At 40.3% G+C, this 19,871-nt stretch overlaps 1 protein-coding gene across 4 annotated transcripts in view; it reads right to left on the bottom strand.

The window, feature by feature from the left end:
- slc35e1 (solute carrier family 35 member E1) overlaps nucleotides 1-19,871 on the bottom strand; it is a 58,485-nt gene that overhangs the window by 2,744 nt on the left and 35,870 nt on the right. Inside the window, exons 2-6 of one of the 4 annotated variants that reach the window (XR_005945111.1) lie at nucleotides 18,546-18,616; nucleotides 16,610-16,747; nucleotides 11,914-12,039; nucleotides 10,083-10,328; nucleotides 9,232-9,541 (exon numbers count right to left, since the gene is read on the bottom strand). Coding sequence is in view for 1 of the 4 variants with exons in the window: in XM_041204233.1 (XP_041060167.1) it covers nucleotides 9,296-9,541; nucleotides 10,083-10,328; nucleotides 11,914-12,039; nucleotides 16,610-16,747; nucleotides 18,546-18,616 (827 nt within the window). In the remaining 3 variants the exon portion in view is untranslated. Of the gene's footprint in view, nucleotides 1-7,079; nucleotides 9,542-10,082; nucleotides 10,329-11,913; nucleotides 12,040-16,609; nucleotides 16,748-18,545; nucleotides 18,617-19,871 lie in introns of those variants that run through there. The other 3 variants (XR_005945110.1, XM_041204233.1, XR_005945112.1) reach the window with 3 other exon arrangements.

Genomic DNA, 19,871 nt, shown 5'->3' with positions numbered 1-19,871 from the left:
AATAGAAGTAAAAACACTTCAGTGCTGCAAAACCCTTTGGATTGGTTCCAGGAGAATTGGATGTCTCCTTAAGAAACTGAGTAACGTAACAAAATTGGGATTTTTGGTTGTCAGTAAAAGTGGAAAGGGGGAAAATTCTGTTTGGTAGTTCAAAGTATAAGTTGCCTATGAAAAGAAAATAATTGTGTTTTTTTGTTTAGTCATTTGATATAGTACGCATTTTAAAATGTGAAATCATGTTATGTGTCCTTTTTCAGTTAATAACCAGAAGTTCAAATTTCCCTTCAAACTGTTACCATTCGAAACAATCAGCCCAAACCTGAATGTTCAGATTTTGCTGCATCAACTTCAGGCCTTCGGCTGTAGGGACTGCTTCAGTATCCGAGGAGTTGCGACTGGTACTGAAATACAGTCAACAAATGTCCCCAATTTTGACTTTGTGATGGAAAGAAGATCATTGATGGAACAGCTGAAGATGATTGCACCTAGGATACTACCCTGAGGAACTCCTGCAGCACTGTCATGGGGCTGAGGTGATTGACCTCCAACAACTACAACCATCTTCCTTCATGCTAGGTTTAACTCCAAAATTTGAATTTGCTCCTGCTGATTCCTATTGACTTCAATTTTGCCAGGGCTCCTTGACGTCTCAGTCGAACGAATACTGCCTTGATGAGAGAAGCCTCTCACCTCACCTCTGAAATTCAGCTCTTTTGTCCATGTTTGTACCAAGGTTGTAATGAGGTCTGGAGACAAGTGGCCCTGGTGGAACTCAAACTGAGTATCAGCGAGCAGGTTATTGCTAAGTAAATGCCACTTAATAGTACTGTGGATGACAGCTTCCATCATTTTGTTGATTGAGAGTAGACTGATGGATTGGATTTATTATGCTTTTTGTGGACAAGACATACCTGTTGGAGCTGCAGTCAAGAAGCTCAACACAATCCAGGACAAAGCAACTCACTTGATTGGCACCAGCTCCACCACCTTAAACATTCACTCCCTCCACCACCGATGCACAGTGGCAGCAGTGTGTACCATTTATGTTCATTAGGATTCGGCCCAACTAGGTCAGTAGTGGTGCTACTGAGCCATTCTTGAAGACGCATTTGAACATTCCCCCATCTATAGTACATTCTGTGCCATTGCTACCTTCACTATGTCTTCCAAGTGCTGGTCAAACATGGAGGAATAGATTCATCAGTTGAGAGAGGACAGTAGGTGGTAGGAGGTAATCAGGTTTCTTTGCCCATATTTGACTTGATGCCATAAGACTTCATGGGGTCCAGAGACAATATTGAGGATTCCTAGAGCTACTCCCTCCTGTCTGTTAACCACTGTGCCACCATTTCCAATACTGATGGGGGAGTCTGGGCCATTGGCTGCAGGATAGTTCTCCCAATTTTGGCATAAGTCTCAATGTTAGTGAGGATTACTTTGGGAAGAATGACTGGGCAGGGTTTGTCTTTATCATTTACAGTGCCTTGGTCGATATCAAGTGGTCTGTCCAGTTTTATTCTTACTTGATTTTTCTGTAGCAGTTTGATACAACAGAAGGGCTTGCTGGACCATTTCAGAGGGCAGTTACTGTGGGTCTAGAGTCACACATAGGTCAGACAGGGTAAAGATGGCAGATTTCCTTTCCTAAAGGACATTAGTGAACCAAAGAGTTTTAAAATCATTACTGAGACTAGCTTTTTATTCCAGATTTATTGATTGATTTTAAATTCCCCCAGCTGGCCTGGTTAAATCTCTGGTGCATTCGTCCAGTAACATTAACATTATGCTATCATTCCCATGTTTGATTGGTTTGTTCGTCTATGAACCAAACTTTTTTTCAATATTTGAGTGGTCAATTATTCAAAATCTTGGAAGTTCCAGTAATTTTTCTGGAATATAACAGAATTAGTAAAATTACAGCACAGAGACTGGGCACTTGACCCAATCGTGGTTATGCTGCACACAATCCTCCTCACACCTCATTTCATCTAACCGTATCCATGTAATCTTCAATACCTTTCTCCATGTGTTTATTTAACTTTGCCTTAAATGCATGCTATTCACCCCAACTACTCCTTGTTTGATATTCTAACTATTGGGAAAAAAGATAGTTTTTCATGACCACTATGTCTCAAAGCATTTTTCAGCCACTTAAGTACTTTTGGGCCAGAATTTTACGTTTGGCGTACGCCCAACATGCACGAGCGTAATATGACACACGATGACGTCAGGATAAAGGCCTATTAATGCCATTAATGAGCTAATCAACTTGACAAAAACAAAAATTGCTATAAAAAGACCTGCTGAGGTCTAACTGCAGCTGTGGAGAGGAAGACAGAGTTAATGTTTCGAGTCCGTATGACTCTTCATCTGAAGTCATATGGACTTGGAATGTTAACTCTGTCTTCCTCTCCACAGATGCTGTCAGACCTGCCGTGTTTTTCCAGCAATTTTTTTGTTTCAGATTTCCAGCACCCGCAGTATTTTGCTTTTAATTAACTCCAATAGTGCAGCACTCCCTCAGTACCGCACTGGAGCGTCAGCCTTGATTTTTGCGATCATTAACTAATGGTTGATGGGCAGGCGAAAAGGTCAAGTGGCCTTTACATTTTTTAGGAAACCTCATCCACGAGCCTTAATTGGCCCGCCCACGTGAAATCCCAACCACCCCCGCCCGACGAGGGAAAAATTTTGGCCTTGAAGTATAATGTTATAATGTAGGAAATGCAGCAGCTCTTTTGCATAGCATGAGCTCCAATGTGATGATCAGACAATCAGTTTTTATGATATTGATTTGAGGGATAAATTTTTTGGCCAGGTCATTGAGGACAACTCCCCTGCTGTTCTTTGAATAGTGCCATCCTTTTACATCCACTTGACAGGGCAGACAAGGCTTTAGTTTAATATCTCACCTGAAAAGTGGCACCTCCAATAGTGCAGCACTCCCTCAGTACTGCACTGGAGCGTCAGCCTTGATTTTTGCATTCAAAGCCTGGAGTGAGACTTGAATCCAGAACCTTGTGATTCAAGAGGTGTGTGCGCTAACACACTGTGGGTAAAGAAGTTTCTCATGAATTCCCTACTGGAATTATTAATGACTGACCTATATTTATGACCTTTGGTTTTGGATTCTCCCAAAAGTGGAACCATCTTTATGTCTATCCTTTCATAATTTTGAAGACCTCTATCAGGTCATCCCTCAGCTTTCTCTTTTCTGGAGAAAGAGCCCCAGTCTGTTTAGTCTTTACTGATTGTTGTAACCTCGCAATTCTGATATTCTTGTAAATAAAAGAAGAATAAGTATGTAAATATCAATGTTGTTCTACTTGAATCTAGGAATTATTTAGATTGATGCAACCAAGAACTCAGCAAGTGGAGCATTGTGCTCATTGCAGCATCCCACCCAAAGGCACTTCAATGTATCATGACACCACCTTACTTCTTGCTGTAACTTTGAGTTAAACCCTAACTATTTGTTCAAATAAGGACCCATTATTGTACTGGCTTCTCTTTTCACTTTATTAATTTAAATGTCACATTTTTTTCCCATCAACACTTGTTTTTGAAGTTAAAAATGTTCTGTAGATAGACATGATACACTAATGAGCATTGGCACACATACATTCACCTCCAGTGACTTCCAACCACTGAGCTCAAGAAACAATACTGCAGTATAGGGAAACCTGCAATAATACATGAACTTGGAAACATCTATACAGAGATTTTTAAAATGATAAAATTACCTGTCACACTGTGAGCTGCATTTAAAATATGATCAAAAGGTAAATGGCTTTAAAAAGGGAATAATCTGAAAGATATCCAGTTTTAAACAGGTCCCACTGCCTATTTGTGTTCAGAGCATACAATGGTCAGAAGCTATCTTAAATAATCAGGTAGCAGCAGAGAGCAAAGATCTGCATCAGAATGAGAATTTCATTTCTCAGGGAATTTCCCCTATCATCTGTTGTTAGATGGGAACAAAACAGAGAAGGTTCTCAACAGAAATAAAAATAGAAAATACTGAAAACACTCAGTATATCTGGCAGCATCTGAGGAGAGAGAAACAGAATTAATATATCAGGTTTGTAACACTTTCTCTCCTCAGATGCTGCCAGACCTGAACGTTTCCAGCGTTGTCTGTTCTTATTTTAGATTTCCGGCAGCTGCATTATTTTGCTTTTGTATTAAGATTCCGAATAGAAATTTCTCCAGTAAAACAACTTAGTTACAGAAAATACACACTTTTTGATTTAAAAAAAAAGAAACCGTTAAATAAATCAAACATTTGTGGGGTTGGGGTGAAGTGTTTAACACTTTGATGAATATTTGTGGTTTACAAAGCAAACCACCAAGATAGGACACACTCCAAGAGAAATCTATTTTCAGGTCAGGAATGATTTTCTTTATGCAGTGATTTGTGTTGTTGAAGTATTGATTTTCTGTCAGGTGGTGCTGCTGCTTCATTGGGTAAATATTTTAAGATAAAAACCACACTGCTGCCAAAAAAAGGTACAAGAAGAATGTGCAAAACCACCACAGGTCTCTCTCTCAAACCCTCAGCATTGTATTTCCAGATAATTGGAAGTTAGTCCCATACTTTGAGCCTAAACCAGGTTCTAGGACTGAATTTGCTTTTTATCAATGGGGAAGAAGCACAGCAACACTTCCTCCTTGATAACTGCAAAGGCTGAAAATTTCAATCTAAGATAGATATGAGACTTGTAAAAAGGGTATTATGTCTTTTGTTAATATTATTTGATAAAAAGATGAATCTTTAAGTGGAAATGAGAAAGTGAGGAAATTGCACCTCATCTTCTCTTCGTTAAAAAGCTTTCTGTAACTCTTAACTTTCATCCATGTACCCCAAATGCTCTGTATCTACCAATTCCCCAACCACCATCAACCTTAAGCTCTGAGTTACCAAGCTTCCAGTACCCTAACGTTATCAGCAACTCCTGAAAATGTCTGGTCAGTGTCTGGTCACTTGGTGCTCTTGCTCTCTACTGATTACATAAGACTGTACAACACAATGACTTTTGAGTTCAATGAGAGAAGCAAACCCTGATTTCCCATATCTGTGACAAGGTTTTGTTGCAGAATAGCCCATCTTACAAACATATCTCCAAGCAAGAACCTCTCCAACTCTAAACAAATGAGTTCAGTTCCATGTCCACTCCAGTGATATATAAGTAAGGAATATCATTCATGGGCATTTGCATGCAACCACTGTACAACCAAAAGTAAACCCTCAGAGGTAGATTTAACCTCAATTTCTATAGTATTTACCAAAACACAAACATTAAATACATGCTATTTCAAAGCTGATCAAATAGTTCTGTGTGTGTAGGGGAGGCAGAAAACATGGAATTGTGATTGCCAAAGTTAAATCTCAGTCAGAACATAAACACTTCAGTTGCTGATCCACAGCTGGCAGTACAGGTAAGGTTGCTGAATTGAATGATCTAAAGCCTGCACCATCGAGATCTGTGAACAGACTTACAAATTTAGTGCACATGGCTTCTGATTGAAAATAAATACATGGTCATGATTGAAAGTTTTGAATGCCACTGTGCAGCCATGATGACTCCTGGAGAAATGCATGGGTTAACATGTACAATGTGTGGACTTTTATTGAAAGGAAAGTCTTGCATTTATATAGCCCTATTCATGATCTCGACATTCCAAAGTGCTTTACAGTCAATGAAGCACTTATAAAGTGTAGTCACTGTTGCAATATTGGAAGCATCATAGCCAATCTGTGCACAGTAAGGGTCCACTCAGCAAAACCACTAACTAATGTTCCTGCAGTGAGGAATAAGTTGCATAGTTTAAATTCACAGCAGTTCTGACGAGTCAGGGACAAAGGCAGAATTTTCACTACCTGCAGGAAGTTGGTTGGGAGTTGAGTTAAGAGCAGGAATCCTTACCAATAAAAACATTTCATTAAATCAGCTCCTCGAACTCTCAAAATCCTATTTAATCTTGAAATTTACAGTGAAGATCAGCAGCTGCCAGCCAGAAGAATTATAGCTCGTGGAGTGCGAAACTGGGGCAAATAGGACATTATTTCAAATGTTCTCTGCCATTTGATTTTTTGTAGCAGACATATAGGCAATGGACTTGATCACTATAGCGATGGGAAAGGGCATCATTTAAAAATCAGTTCTTATTTTAAATGACTGGGAGTGCTGAATGCTCAGGCTGAGAGAATGATTGAACAAGAGAGGGACATTGTTTTCCCATTTCTTTCTATTAATGACATGAAACACTCAAAGCAGGTACAGTGTGAGGCATAAACAGAATTTTCCTCAACACCTTAGGTTACACAGCAAGTCAGACCAACCATCTTCATTCACACTGTGAATTGTGAAACTTTAGGGAAGATTACTGCTTACTGGTTAGTTTCAACTAACAACTATGAGCGTGAAAAGTGTACAGATCTCTTCTATTTATAGCATTCAGAATTTTGCAATATACCAGTATGACATGCTTTAAGGAATGCATTATCAATGCACAGATGCTGCAATGATCACCAGTCACTATGAACATTAAATAAGGAAAAGGGGAAATGAACTTTTTGTAGCGAAATTTAAACCAGCTATAATTAATGTGATTCAATGTGTGAGTGAGAAACAGTCTGAGAAAAAGTATAGGGAGACAGTGAGAGAGAAAGATGTGAAGTCAGAAAGAGGAAAGATATAATAGAGTGAGACACAGGGAACACGAAAGTGAGTAAGATAGCTATTCTCAACATAAAACAAATACAAAAGGCAATGAAGAAACAAGTGCAACAAGAATGTACAATGAGTGAGTACGAAAACACTTCCCTTTTAACCAGTAGCATTGGTACTACCATTGATCACTTAATAATAGTGATGTCTCTTTTTGTTCCCCTTAGTTCAAGGGTCAGTCACAAAGGTGCATAAGTTCAAGGTGAGGGGCACGAGGTTTAGGGGGGGATGTGAAGAAAAACTTTTTTACCCAGAGGGTGGTGACAGTCTGGAATGCACTGCCTGGGAAGGTGGTGGAGGCAAGTTGCCTCATCCTTTAAAAAGTACCTGGACGAGCAGTTGGCACGTCATAACATTCAAGGCTATGGGCCAAGTGCTGGTAAATGGGATTAGGTAGGTAGGTCAGGTGTTTCTCACATGTCGGTGCACACTCAATGGGCCGAAGGGCCTCTTCTACACTGTGATTCTGTGATCGGTGCTCACTTCCAAAATGGTCAGCAACTTGGCCAACTGACATTAGTATTTGGTCATTCTGGGATTTGCAGGCTATCAGTTTCTTTCATGAAGCAATTTTAAATGTTAATTTTGTAATAATTCTCCCAACAGATACTGGATTCATGAAACACTTAGGTGTATAGCAATTCAGAATGAACAGACTTGGGGAACATATGAAAGCAGTGCATCAAGGAGTGATTCTAAAGGGAAGTGATTTTTGGGAATTCACGAACAGCACAGAACTGCCTGGAATAATAGCAGAAATACTGGCCTATATCTGTGAAGAGAAACAACAGGTTCATGTTCCGAATACACCCTACATGAGAAGGTACACACCCAAAACAGCAAGTGCATCTTTCTTCTTCACAGCTGCTGAGTGACTTGCTGTGTGTTTCTAACAATTTCTGCTTTTATTTCAGTATCCAGCATTTCAAAGTTTTTTTTATTCTTTATAGGTGTTTGGAAGAGATTAAGTTCTTAGAACTGTACCCATCCAGCAGCTTGCACACCACTCCATTTATTACTGCATGGTGGATTTCAGCTAACTTTGTAGGCTGGCATCTCGCCATCTGCTCTACAAGTACGAATCTTAAATATTGCAATACTAGCGGGGACTGACTGAATAAAAAGAACCTACATTGATCTAGTGCTTTGCACAAACACAGGAACTCCCAAAGCACTTTACAGCCAATTAATTGTGAAGTGTAGATATTGTTGTAATGTAGGAAACACATCAACTGATTTGTGGGGCCTTACTGTATGCAAATAGCAATGAGATGATGACCTGGTAATCTGTTTTTGGTGACATTAGTTGAGGGATAAAAGTTGGCCAGAACACTGGGGATAACTCCCGTTCTTTCAATAGTGCATGGGATTTTTACACCCAGTAAAATTATCAAGCTTTTGTTGAACGTCTCATTTGAAAAATTAGAACCTTTCATGTTAGCACTCCCTCAGTATTGCATTGAAGTGTCAGCTCAGATTCTGTGCTCAAATCTCTGGGATCTGAACCCAGAACCTTCAGAGAAAAGAGTGCTACCACTGAGCCAGTCTAATTTGGTATTGTTTGATTCAATTAACAGAACTGTGTGGGGACATAACATGGACAGAGCACAATCAACAGCTCAGTTACCATATCTGAATGCCAATTTTAGCTGCTCACAGAAACTTGGGAGTTGCTATCAGATGCTAAACTGGATTATTTACATGTATTGTAATCAGAATGGAATCCATCTATACTGTACGTATCAAGCAGCTTATTTAAATCCAGATTAAATCTAAATTGACCAGGAAATGTATGATTAACAAACACAAATTGGGGTATTGCGACATGCAGGCTGTGGAGGCACATCTCAACCAAAGTGATGAGACCTCCCACCTCCCAACACAATGGAAAACTCATGGATGCTTCATATTTACTTTATGGTTTGGCAATAATTGGAATCATTTGATCAATACTCTCCAATTCATCAATCACAGTCAAATAATTATCTATCTACATAAAAAGAATATAGTTAATAGGTAAATGCACCCCCAGAAAAATGGAGGAACTGAACCATTAGACAAAGATGGCACACAGCCTTCTGAAAAGATTCGGTAACACGTGGTGCACTTAAGTGCACTCTGTCACACGCAAAGACAAGGAGGGAGTTATATTTAATATTGGGCTAGAAGGGTTGGGTTCATGGTTCCAATATCTTTAATGCACCCTTTTAAGAAGTGGGCTTCTTGTGCAGGTATTCCGATTACCTAACCACAGCCTCACTTACTCTGTGAAGTAACCACCTCATACTGATCAACCATCTCATGCCCTCTCCCCCCACCTCAAACAATTTCTGGGCAGAATGAATGTCTCACACACACACACACACACCATACAAAACATCACACAAGGTGCAAAATGCATCTTCATGAAGTCCAAGTTACAGTGTTCTCTCCATTACCTTAAAATAAAAAAAATATAGGGCCTCAGACCGAGACTTCTTGCTAAAATCTATTGGCTAACCGGGAGTTTCCGATTGTATGCAGAATAAGTTAAGGGTGGAAGTTGGATGGTTCTGGTAATGAATTTATATGTCGAATCGGTTGGAAACGTAGGTCGTTCCGAGGGAGCTCTGCCGGTTGTACTGTAACTGTTCGGCCAGCAGGCCATTCCGTCCATACTGGTATTCTGTGTACTGAGGGTAGAGCACAGTCCCATTCATCTGCCCCTTTTGATCAACAGACAGTTCTTGATGCTGATTGAGAGACACAAGGTCCCCTGAGGTGACTGGGAGCAACTTTCTCTTGGCTTCTTGATTGGCATCATATTTAGCCTGTTTTAGAAAGAGATAAGAAATGAGTGGGGATCTTTTAAAGATTAGTTTTCATTTTAAATGGCTGGGAGTGCTGAATCCTCAGGGTGAGCAATGACTTAATGAGAGAGGGGGATTGTTTTCCCATTTCTTTCTATTAATGGCATTCAGCACTCTCAAAGCAGGTACAGGGTGAGGCAGAAATAGAACTTTCTCAACACCATAATTACAGGAATTTGCACCCCATCGAGTTCCACGATCCAAACACAACATTCTCTGTTCCATCGAGTGCCTCAATCTACACACACAGCATTCCTTGTCCTGTATGCGTAGAAACAGGAACAGGATCAGCTATGACAACCAATCACTCCCTACTCTCCTGGGGTTGAATAGGCCGCTGATGCTCACTGTCCATGTTTGCAATTAAGGATATGGCCACATATCACGGCAATGGACTAGAGGTCAACTGATCCCTGGAAATTGCACCTCAGTACAAACCATCAGCAGGAGGAAACAGTACATTAAAGCAGTCTCTCATTTAGGAAAAAGTAGGCAGACTGACCTTGTTATAGGCAAACACCCCGACAATGGCAGTCATCATCCCTATGACGTTGGTAGAAGTGACTGGGTTCTGCAGCATGATGAGCGATACTGAAATTACCATGATCCTCTTGGTGGCGTTGGCTACAGAGTAGCTGAGTGGACTGATGAGGTTCAGGATACTAAAGGCAACCATGTTCTGAGCAAAGTTACAGAAGCCACTGATGAGCAGCAATATGAGTGTCCAGTACCAGTGGGAGACATCTGTCTGGAAGAGACAAACAACAGCTCGGTGACACAGTACATCTCTGTGCAACTGTCACTACGAATCACGTAAAGATAAGCAACAGAAAGCTCGTTATTCTCTCTCCCGCCTCTAACCCCACCAAAGGTTTACATTTTAAAACTTATCTTTGACCCTTCCCTTCTCCCTCTATGGCCACATAAAAACAGTGATCAAGAGAGTCCAGGAGAAATATACCTCATTAAAGAGCAAAAATAAATTAGCCACTAAAGACACGCCATAGATGGGTAAAGAAATAAGAGCAAAACTGAAACTAAAGCTAAGAAAAAGGCATACATTAAGTATACGGACAACAAAGGAGAGGATGACAAAAGGGAATACAAAAAGGTTAGGAAAGAAATCAAAGAAACAATTAGGAACGTAAAGAAAGCAAATAAATCAAAGTACCAAGGAATACAAAAATAGTGAAATATTCTACAGACACGTAAATAACAAAAGTGGCAAGAGGTGGGAAGTGGTGTTCCACAAGGATGGGTTCTGGGACACTGCCATTCACCATTTACATAAATTATACAGACTTGGGATTCAGAAGTACAATATCAAAATTTGAGAACACCAAATTGGGGTAAAATTAGTACCGGAGAGCTGCGATATAATAAGGGAAGAAATGAATAAACTTAAAGAATTGACATTTAATTGGCAAATAAACTTCAATATATGTGTGTGCGGTGGTACATTTTACTAGGAGGCACAAGGGGGCCACACACACCATGGAAAGAAAGTATCAATTTGCTCGAGAAGCAGAGGGATCTGGGGTACAGATACATAAATCACAAAGTAGTGATGCAGGTTAACAAGGCCATGAAAAAAGTAATATAGACTCATTTCTAGAAGAGATGAAATTGAAAAACAGATATTAAATTTGTACAGAACTTTGGTTAGATCACAGTTGGAGTACTTGTCTCCATATTATAAAAAGTATTTAGAGGCACTTGAGAAGGTATAAAATATATTTACTGGGATGATAATGGAAAAGTAGAACTGTAAGGTTAAACTTATCAGGAAAGCTTGAACAGGCTGCGGCACTTTTCTCTTGAAAAGAGAGAAATAAGGAATGACCTGATAGAGGTCTTTAAGATTATGAGAAGACTTGATAGGGCAGATGGAGAGAAGACGTTACAACTTTTGACTAAAACAAGGAGTCACAAACAATTCATAGGAGAATTAAAGAGAAACCTGTGCTATGCTCCTGGACTAGCAATGCAGAGGCTGGGACTAATTAACCGCGGCAGGTGAGGAATTTAAATTTAGTTAATTAACTAAATATATGGAATAAAGAGCTAGTATGGGTAATAGTGACCATGAAACTATCAAATTGTTGTAAAAACTCATCTGGTTCACTAAATTCCTTTAAGGAAGGAATCCTTACCCGGACTGGCCTACATGTGACTCCAGACCCATAGCAAAATGGCTGACTCTTAACTGCTCTCTGAAATGGCCTAGTAGCAAGACACTCAGTTTAGGGATGGGCAATAAATGCTGGCCTTGCCAGTGACACCCACATCCTGTGAATGAATAAAAAAAAGTATCAATATTGACGTTCACTCACTACTGAGTTGTTTACAAAAAATGCAGACACATCGACAAGGACCCAAGTTGGAACCATAAAGATGACAGCATAACATCCAAGGATATAGAGGAGTCGAAGGTGATGCATCCGTGTATCTCTCAGCACCTGCAGGTGGAGCAAAGGACAAAGACATGAGCAGCATGTTTCCTCTTGGGAGAGACTAGAACTAGGGACACAGTTTAAAAATAAGGAGGTCTCAAGACAGGGATGAGGAGAATTTTTTTCTCTTAGAGAGTTGCTAGTCTGTGGAATTCTCTTCGCCAGAAAGCAGTGGTGGCTGGGTCACTGAACTTATCCAAGGCTGAGTTAGATAGATTTGTGATCGACAAGGGAGTCGAGGGTTATGGAGGGCAGACAGGAAGATGGAGTTGAGACCACAGTAAGATTAGCCATGATCTTATCGACTAGCAGAGCAGGCTCAAAGGGCTGAATGACCTACTCCAATGTTTAGCCCCCATGAACCTGTGTATTATGTCGTTAGGACAGGAGGTGGATGTGTTTGTTTGGAAAGAGACATTAGATATATATGCTATCTATACCATATACTCTATACTCGTAATAAAATCAAGAATATACATATTTGACCAAATTTACCAGTTTTGATGTGTACTGAAGCAATACTGAATCTGTCCTGATGATTCATATGAAATTAGGAACGAGGACCTAACAGTGGCATGTATTCACTTTACTCCCACCATGCACCCTCTGTAAACTTAAGCTCATCTAATAATCCTGGCATCTTAACTCACACCAAGTTTCACTCACCCAGCACCCCGGCTCCTGATATGGCAATGTTTTGATTTTAAAGTTCTCATCTTTGTTTACCAATCCATCTATGGCCTCGTTCCTTCCTATCGCTAATCTTTGCTGTTTTGTCCTGATAACCTCCACCAGCCCTATAACCAATTTATTGAAGTTCTTTGAAGGAGTAACATGCGCTGTGGTTAAAGGGGAGCCTGTAGACGTACTGTACTTAGATTTCCAGAAGGCATTTGATAAGGTGCCACGTCAAAGGTTATTGTGGAAAATAAAAGCTCATGGTGTAGAGGGTAATGTATTAGCATGGATAGACGATTGGCTGGCAGAAAACAGCATGTATGCATAAATGGATTTTTTTTTATTGGCAGCATGTGACACGTGGAGTTCCGCAGGGGTCTGTGCTGGGGTGCCAACTTTTTACAATTATCATCAATGACTTAGATGAGGGGAGCGAAGGTATAGTAGCTAAATTTGCAGATGACACAAAGATGTACAGGAAAGTATGCTGTAAAGATGACATAAGGAGAGTGCAGACAGATATAGATAGGTTGAGTGAGTGGGAAAAAATCTGGCAGATGGAGTATAATGTGGGAAAATGTGAAGTTGTTCACTTTAGCAGGAAGAATAAAAATAAGGGCATTACTTCAATGTAGAACAGCTGCAGAATTCCGAGTCACAAAAAGTTAGTTTGCAGGTATAGTAAGTAATTAAGGAGACTAATGGAATGCTATCCTTTATTAATAGAGGAATTGAACATAAAAGTAAGGATGTTATGCTTCAGTTATACAGGACATTGGTGAGACCACATCTTGAACACAGAGTGCAGTTTTGGTCTCCTTATTTAAGGAAGAACGTAAATGCTTTGAAGATGGTTCAGAGGCGGTTTACTAGGTTTACCTGGCATGAGCGGATTGTCTTATGAGAAAAGGCTAGGCTGACTAGACTTGTTTCTACTGGAGTTTAGAAGAGTGAGGGGTGACTTGATTGAAGTATATAAGATCCTGAACTGTCTCAGCAAGAATGGTGCTGGGTGAAACTTGGACTGAGTCAGGATGCTAAGATTTTTGATGAGCTCAAGTTTAGAGAAGGTGCACTGTGGGAATAAATTGAGTACATGTCAGAGTTAGGTTCTCGTTCCTAATTTCATACGAAACATCTGGACAGATTCTTGATCTATGATAAATAGCATCTTGTTGAAGACGCATCAGCATAAAATTATGAGCTGGTCTATCTGGATGTGGAAAGGATGTTTCCTTTTGTGGGTGAGTCCAGAACTAGGGGACACTGTTTTAAAATTAGGGGTTGTCCTTTTAGGACAGAGATGGGGAGAAAACTTTTTCTCTCAAAGGGTTGCATGACTTTGGAATTCTCTGCCTCAGAAGGTGCTGGAGGCAGGATTATTGAATATTTTTAAGAGATAGATAGATTCTTGTTAGGCAAGGGAATCTAAGATTCTTGTTAGGCAAGGGGATCAAAGGTTATCAGGGGTAGGTGGGAATGTGGGATTTGAAAAACAAACAGACCAGCCATGATCTCATTGAATGGCAGAGCAGGCTCGAGGGGCCAAATGGCCTACTGCACTTATTTCTTATGTTCATATAACCCTCCTAGATCTCTGTGCTCCTCTAATTCTGGCTCTTGCACATCCCCAATTTTCGTTATCCCGCCATTGGTGGCTGTGCCATCAACTGCACAAGCCCTTATCTTTAGAATTCTTTCCATGTACCCTCTGGACCTCTCTACTTCACTCCTTCCCTTTAAAACACTCCTGAAAATGTACTTCTTTAACCAAGCGTTTAATATCTTATGTATCACTGTTCCAAATTTTGATCAATAAGCTCATGTGTAGCATCTTGGGATACTTATACAATGCTGTAGCTGCTATGTAAATGCAAGGTGTTGTTAAGTTAGAGGACTTATCTAACTGCACCACGTATTCAATGTTAAGGAGCATTGTGTAGGTAGAGGGGCAATAGACAACAAAGGCATAATTCTACAATGGGTGCATCTTTTATGAAATACTCTGATATCCCATTCCAAAAAGATGCCACCTATGAACAACAAGATAAAGATAGGTCAGAAAGATTCAATGCAGAGAGAATTGTGTATAATAGTCATGTATCCTGTTTGAGAGATGTTCTAGAGCAGTATTTGGGGGATTTAAATGTTATAAGAAAACAGGAGCAAAGTTCTGTGCTGCTCTTCAACAATGCTATGGTCAATGCCCTCCGAATTTCCCCTTGGTTTCAGATACAGGTCACTTACACACTTCAATAACATCTTGCATTTATATAAGTCATACGGACTCAAAACATTAACTGTATTCCTCTCCGCAGATGCTGCCAGACCTGCTGAGCTTTTCCAGGTATTTTTATTTTTGTTTTGCATTTACATAACATGATAAACCAGATCCTAGCACTTCTCAAGGAGCTTTATTAAACAAAATTTGACACTGAATCACATTAAGCAAATATCAGGACAGGTTTTAAGGCATATCTTAAAAGAAGAAAGAGAGGTAAAGGGAGGAAATTCCAAAACTTAGGGCCTAGTCAGTTGGAGACACTGCCATCAATTGTGCAGTGATGAAAATCAAGAACACTTAAGACGCCAGATTTAGAGCAGAGCCAAGATATGAGGGTTGCAGGAGACTGCAGAGATAGGGACGGGCAAGAACATGGAGAGATTTGAAAACCAGATACGAATTTTTAAACCGAGGCTTTGCTGGAAGAGAACCAATGTAGGTAAGCGAGCATTGGTAGGGGGTTAGGGGAGAAGGCACATTTGCACAACTGTCTTCAGCATAGGAATACTCAACTTAAGGACTGCTGGTCAGGCTGCATGCTGCCCATGTTTTCCTGACCAAGGTAGCCTGACTTTGCAAATGTAAAGACCCTAAAAGTCTGTTTCAGGCACAGGCACTGGAAGCATCTTTTTCTGCCTTCACTAATATGGCAGATAGCACAGCCCTCCTACCATAATTGGATGCTCAGACGCCTATTTGGCACCAAAAGAAACAAGTGCGGTATCAAATTTGTAGGTCTCCATCTCATGCTGTAACTTTTTCCCAGATCCTCACCTCCCTCTTTGAACTTTTAAATCCAAGCTGTCACTGAATCACTATTATATTCCATCCCATCTTGTTCATCTCTGGTGGTTTTGCATATTTTCAATGAAAAAACAGCACATTTTGATATTTGGAAGAATGTTCAACCAACTGTGCTTGAGGGGAGAGAGCTCATCAATAGAAGGGCAATTGTCTACTCATTTAGCTAGAATCTGCTGGTTTGAGGGAGGAGTGTATCCAACTGAGTAATATGCTTACAAGATGATGTAATTTCAACTTGCGCCTTGCTTGCTCATTCAGCTTTGACTGGTGAGGCCAACAATCTCTGGGCTCATTTCCCATTTCAGCAAATGTCCTACCCAAAAAATAATGCAACTTCTTCCGGCAGTGCAACCACATCATAGTCAACAAAGCCTAGAATGACAGGTTGTAAAGCAAACGCAGAACAGTCAAAACAGCAGAATGCAGAGGGTGCAACGACCATTGCTCAACTGTGTAACATTCAGTCGCCACTTTCCCTCTCCACCCCATCCCATCAAATGCCTTAAAAATCACTGTGCTGTTATGAGGATGATAAGTGAAGTGAGGGCCAGGCAGTCCTGGCAAGAACACCGAATGGGTTGTGCACAGCTTCACATTTACCTCCCAGTTCAGAGTGATGCATGCTGCCAGAGACCTGGGAGTAGCTCAGTCCTTTGATCCTTGGGTATGAATTGTGAAGGAAGAAAATGTAAATGCAGAAAGCAGGAAATTCTCTCCCAAAACATAAATTGGCCAATGCACCTTCCAAAGTGTCTCCATCATTTTATCTGGACAAATTCTAAGACCTGAATTTCAGAGCCACCTCTTTACCTTCTTGGAGAAGATGTTCTGAAGGGAGAAGCAGAGGGTGGCAGCAAGTGCACTAATGAGACCCCAAACATCGAAGGAGAGTTCAGTCACCGTCGCCAAGAAGACTCCAGATATTATAGGGATCAATGACATGTAGACCTGCCGGGAAGGAAATTCAACAGTTAGGACATGTTGGAAAGTTCCACCTAAATACACCAAAATCCTGGTAAAAGTCAGTTTTTAATGGAGATTAATTTTTGGGCCAATGAGTTTTGGGTCAACTAATCTCTGCAATGACCGCGGACTTGGATGCAGTACAGTCAAGAAATTTTTGCTTTCTTTAAAACATCTGTGGAATCTGCAATTGGTTTTAAGAATGTTTGAAAAGTATTTTTAAGAACTTGCATCAATTGTAAAGGGATCAATTGCAATTTTCTTGATTATGAAATATTGGTCCATGTGACCTGGACCAGGAAGCAATATCAAAGAAAGTTAATACATGAAAGCTGTGTGGCTGCACAGGCACAAAGGACAGCTGCAGCAGAGGGGAGAACAGAGAAAGCATATTTACAAAGAACTGTGCATGTGTAATACAGTTAAACAGGACAGAAAGGCGACGACAGGGAGAGCAGGGACTGTGAATTGGACAACTTTACTGCTACTGCTTCAGTTTTGCCAGAGATGATTAGATCGTTTAACAGGGTTTATTAAAGAGTTCAGATAAAAGAGTCTCTAGGGAATTTGTGCCATCGAGACCGTCATTAACCTAGCTAAGAAGGTTCTGTGGGAGTGTGCCGTATTGGTGACAACCGTCTCAAGGAAGCTTGGACAAAATATGGCTGAAGGTGAATGCGACTCAAGAGTTAAATCAATTGAGTAAGTGAGAGTTCCTACCAAAACCTAAGTTAGAGAATGCAGTGCGACATTTCTGCGGGGAGTGAGCGGGTGCTTGTGTAAGACGTACCTTTGTTGTATCAACCATTTAAAGTGAAACTTACCTTTTTATCTGAAGTAACTTGCCTGTTAATTCATGTTCAATTTACATCGATTCTGATTCATATTAAAGTAAAAATTAAGAAAAATGAAATCTCATTGGTAATCTCTTCATTTGGGAGTCATTTGGTAACTTTGGTTATCTTGGTTTATAGTTTCCCCACTGGGATCGTAACAGTTGATTTAACTCAAATACTGAAAGAGCAGAATAGACTCAAGGCACCATAGAAAACATAAATGCCCTCTCTGCTTACAACTTGCTCTTCTGCAATATAATCCAAGGCACTATTCCTTATTTTGTACCCTACTTCTCTTTATAAACATTCTTTATGGATTCAAGTCTTAAAGAGTAAGTTGACCCCAACTGTCAAAATGACTAGGTCATAACTGTTTAGAATGAATAAAATGATTGCTTCTTGTGACACCTTTCATTTATTGAAGCAGTGCCTGTTTCTCAGAGGTACTTGTACCAAACTCAGTCAATCACCTGGGAGCTGTACAAGTTTGCTTTGTGCAGGCTGTAGGCATCTCTACAGGATGGGCAAATGATCCAGTTAGAATCACTGGGACTGCTCTTGGGCTACTCAGGATATTGTGGTACAGGACACCTTTCTTCCTCTAACAGATATATGTCAGAACCAGTCACACTGGTGGCACCAGCAGAGATGGAGAGCTCAACCGCCCTTCTCACTGACAGCAACACAGATTTTAGAAGGGTGGAGGAAACAACTTGTATGCAAATTTCCACGTAACTACTAGAAAAAAATTCGTAGAACAAAATCCTCAAATGGATCAAGAATTTGTATTTAGAATATACTTTACAATTGAAAGCAAGATATCAAACTTACGTATCCTAAGTTATAGCCAGCTGTTTGGAAGTGAGTTGGAAAAAAATAAATTCCTAGCATGTAGTTTGCGATAAAACAAATACTCACCACTTCTTATGAATCTCAGACCCACTTACCTTTGTAGTTTGCTTCTCCTTCATGATGATACGGGATAGAAGCACCACCCAAATAGGCATGGTGGCCTTGACTAAGGAGAGAAACAAAGGGAGGGGAGGGGAATTAGAATCAGCTCAATTAAAACCTACCATTCATCTAACCCACTGTATGGAGGTCAGGTTAATTAGACAACCTTTATCACAGTGCAATGGTTTATCCACATCCTGCATATCTGGTGCCAGTCTTTCATCAAGCCAATACACACACACACACACCAATGAGTCAACAAGTTAATATACTTCACACACACCGAAGCATCTCAGCTTTTAGGAGGCAGATGGATTTGCATAACTGGATGAAGCAAAAGGTCAGTGAGTGGCTGAGCTAACAAGAATCACATATCCTAATGGCTACATGTGAAATGATGTTGGTAGGGATTTAGAATAAATCATCAGCTGTGATTCAGTGGCAGTTACCCTCACCTGAATCAGGAGGTTGAACATTCATGTCCAGTTCTAGAGACTTGAGCACAAAATTCAAAGAGACTAAGGCTGCAGAAAAGCAAAAGTCTGGTTGGGAAAAATATTCTATAGAATCGCTCTCTGTGGATAGCCTTATGTTGTTACAAGGCTTTCACCCTTCAAGTTGCTGCCTGGTTTACTAGCCAGCCAATTACACTTGGAGACCAGAGTTTAAAATTCAGTCCAGACTGATGGAATAACCCCTCTTATTGCACTGTGTAAGAGTCTGACGTGAAATGAGTTTAGCCAATCTTAATCTTGTTCCTAAAACAGGAAATGCTGGAGACATAGCAATTCAGGCAGCATCTGCCTAAGAAGCTGATTCGTGTTTTGTCAACAGATTCCACCTGACATGGATTTAAAGGGAAAGTTGAGGCTGATTAACTTGACTGAATTTTTTTGAGGAGGTAGCAAGGTGGGATGATGAGGGTAGCACGTTTGATGCAGCCTACATGGATTGTAGGAAGGCTTTTGATAAGGTCCTACATGGCATGCTGATTATAAAAGTAAAAATCTATGGAATTCAAGTCAAAGTAGCAAGCTGGATCCAAAATGGGCTCAGTGGCAGGAAACAAAAGGTAATGGTTGATGTGTGTTTTTGTGACTGGAAGCCTGTTTCCAGTAGGGCTCAGTACTGGGTCCCTTTTATTGCAGTATACATCAGTGAAAGGTCTAGATAGGTTGGATAGAAAGGATCTATTTCCCTTGTAGACAAGTCATAACCAGGGGGCAGAGATTTAAAGTAACTGTAGAAGGATTAGACGGAAACTGAGGAGAAATATTTTCATCTAGAGGGCGATGGGGGTCTGGAACTCAACACTTGAA

The sequence above is a fragment of the Carcharodon carcharias genome, chromosome 14 (genome assembly GCF_017639515.1).
Source record: "Carcharodon carcharias isolate sCarCar2 chromosome 14, sCarCar2.pri, whole genome shotgun sequence".
NCBI lineage: Eukaryota > Metazoa > Chordata > Chondrichthyes > Lamniformes > Lamnidae > Carcharodon > Carcharodon carcharias.
The sequence above is the reverse complement of the archived record's forward strand: the minus strand, read 5'-3'. Positions and strand labels throughout refer to the sequence as shown.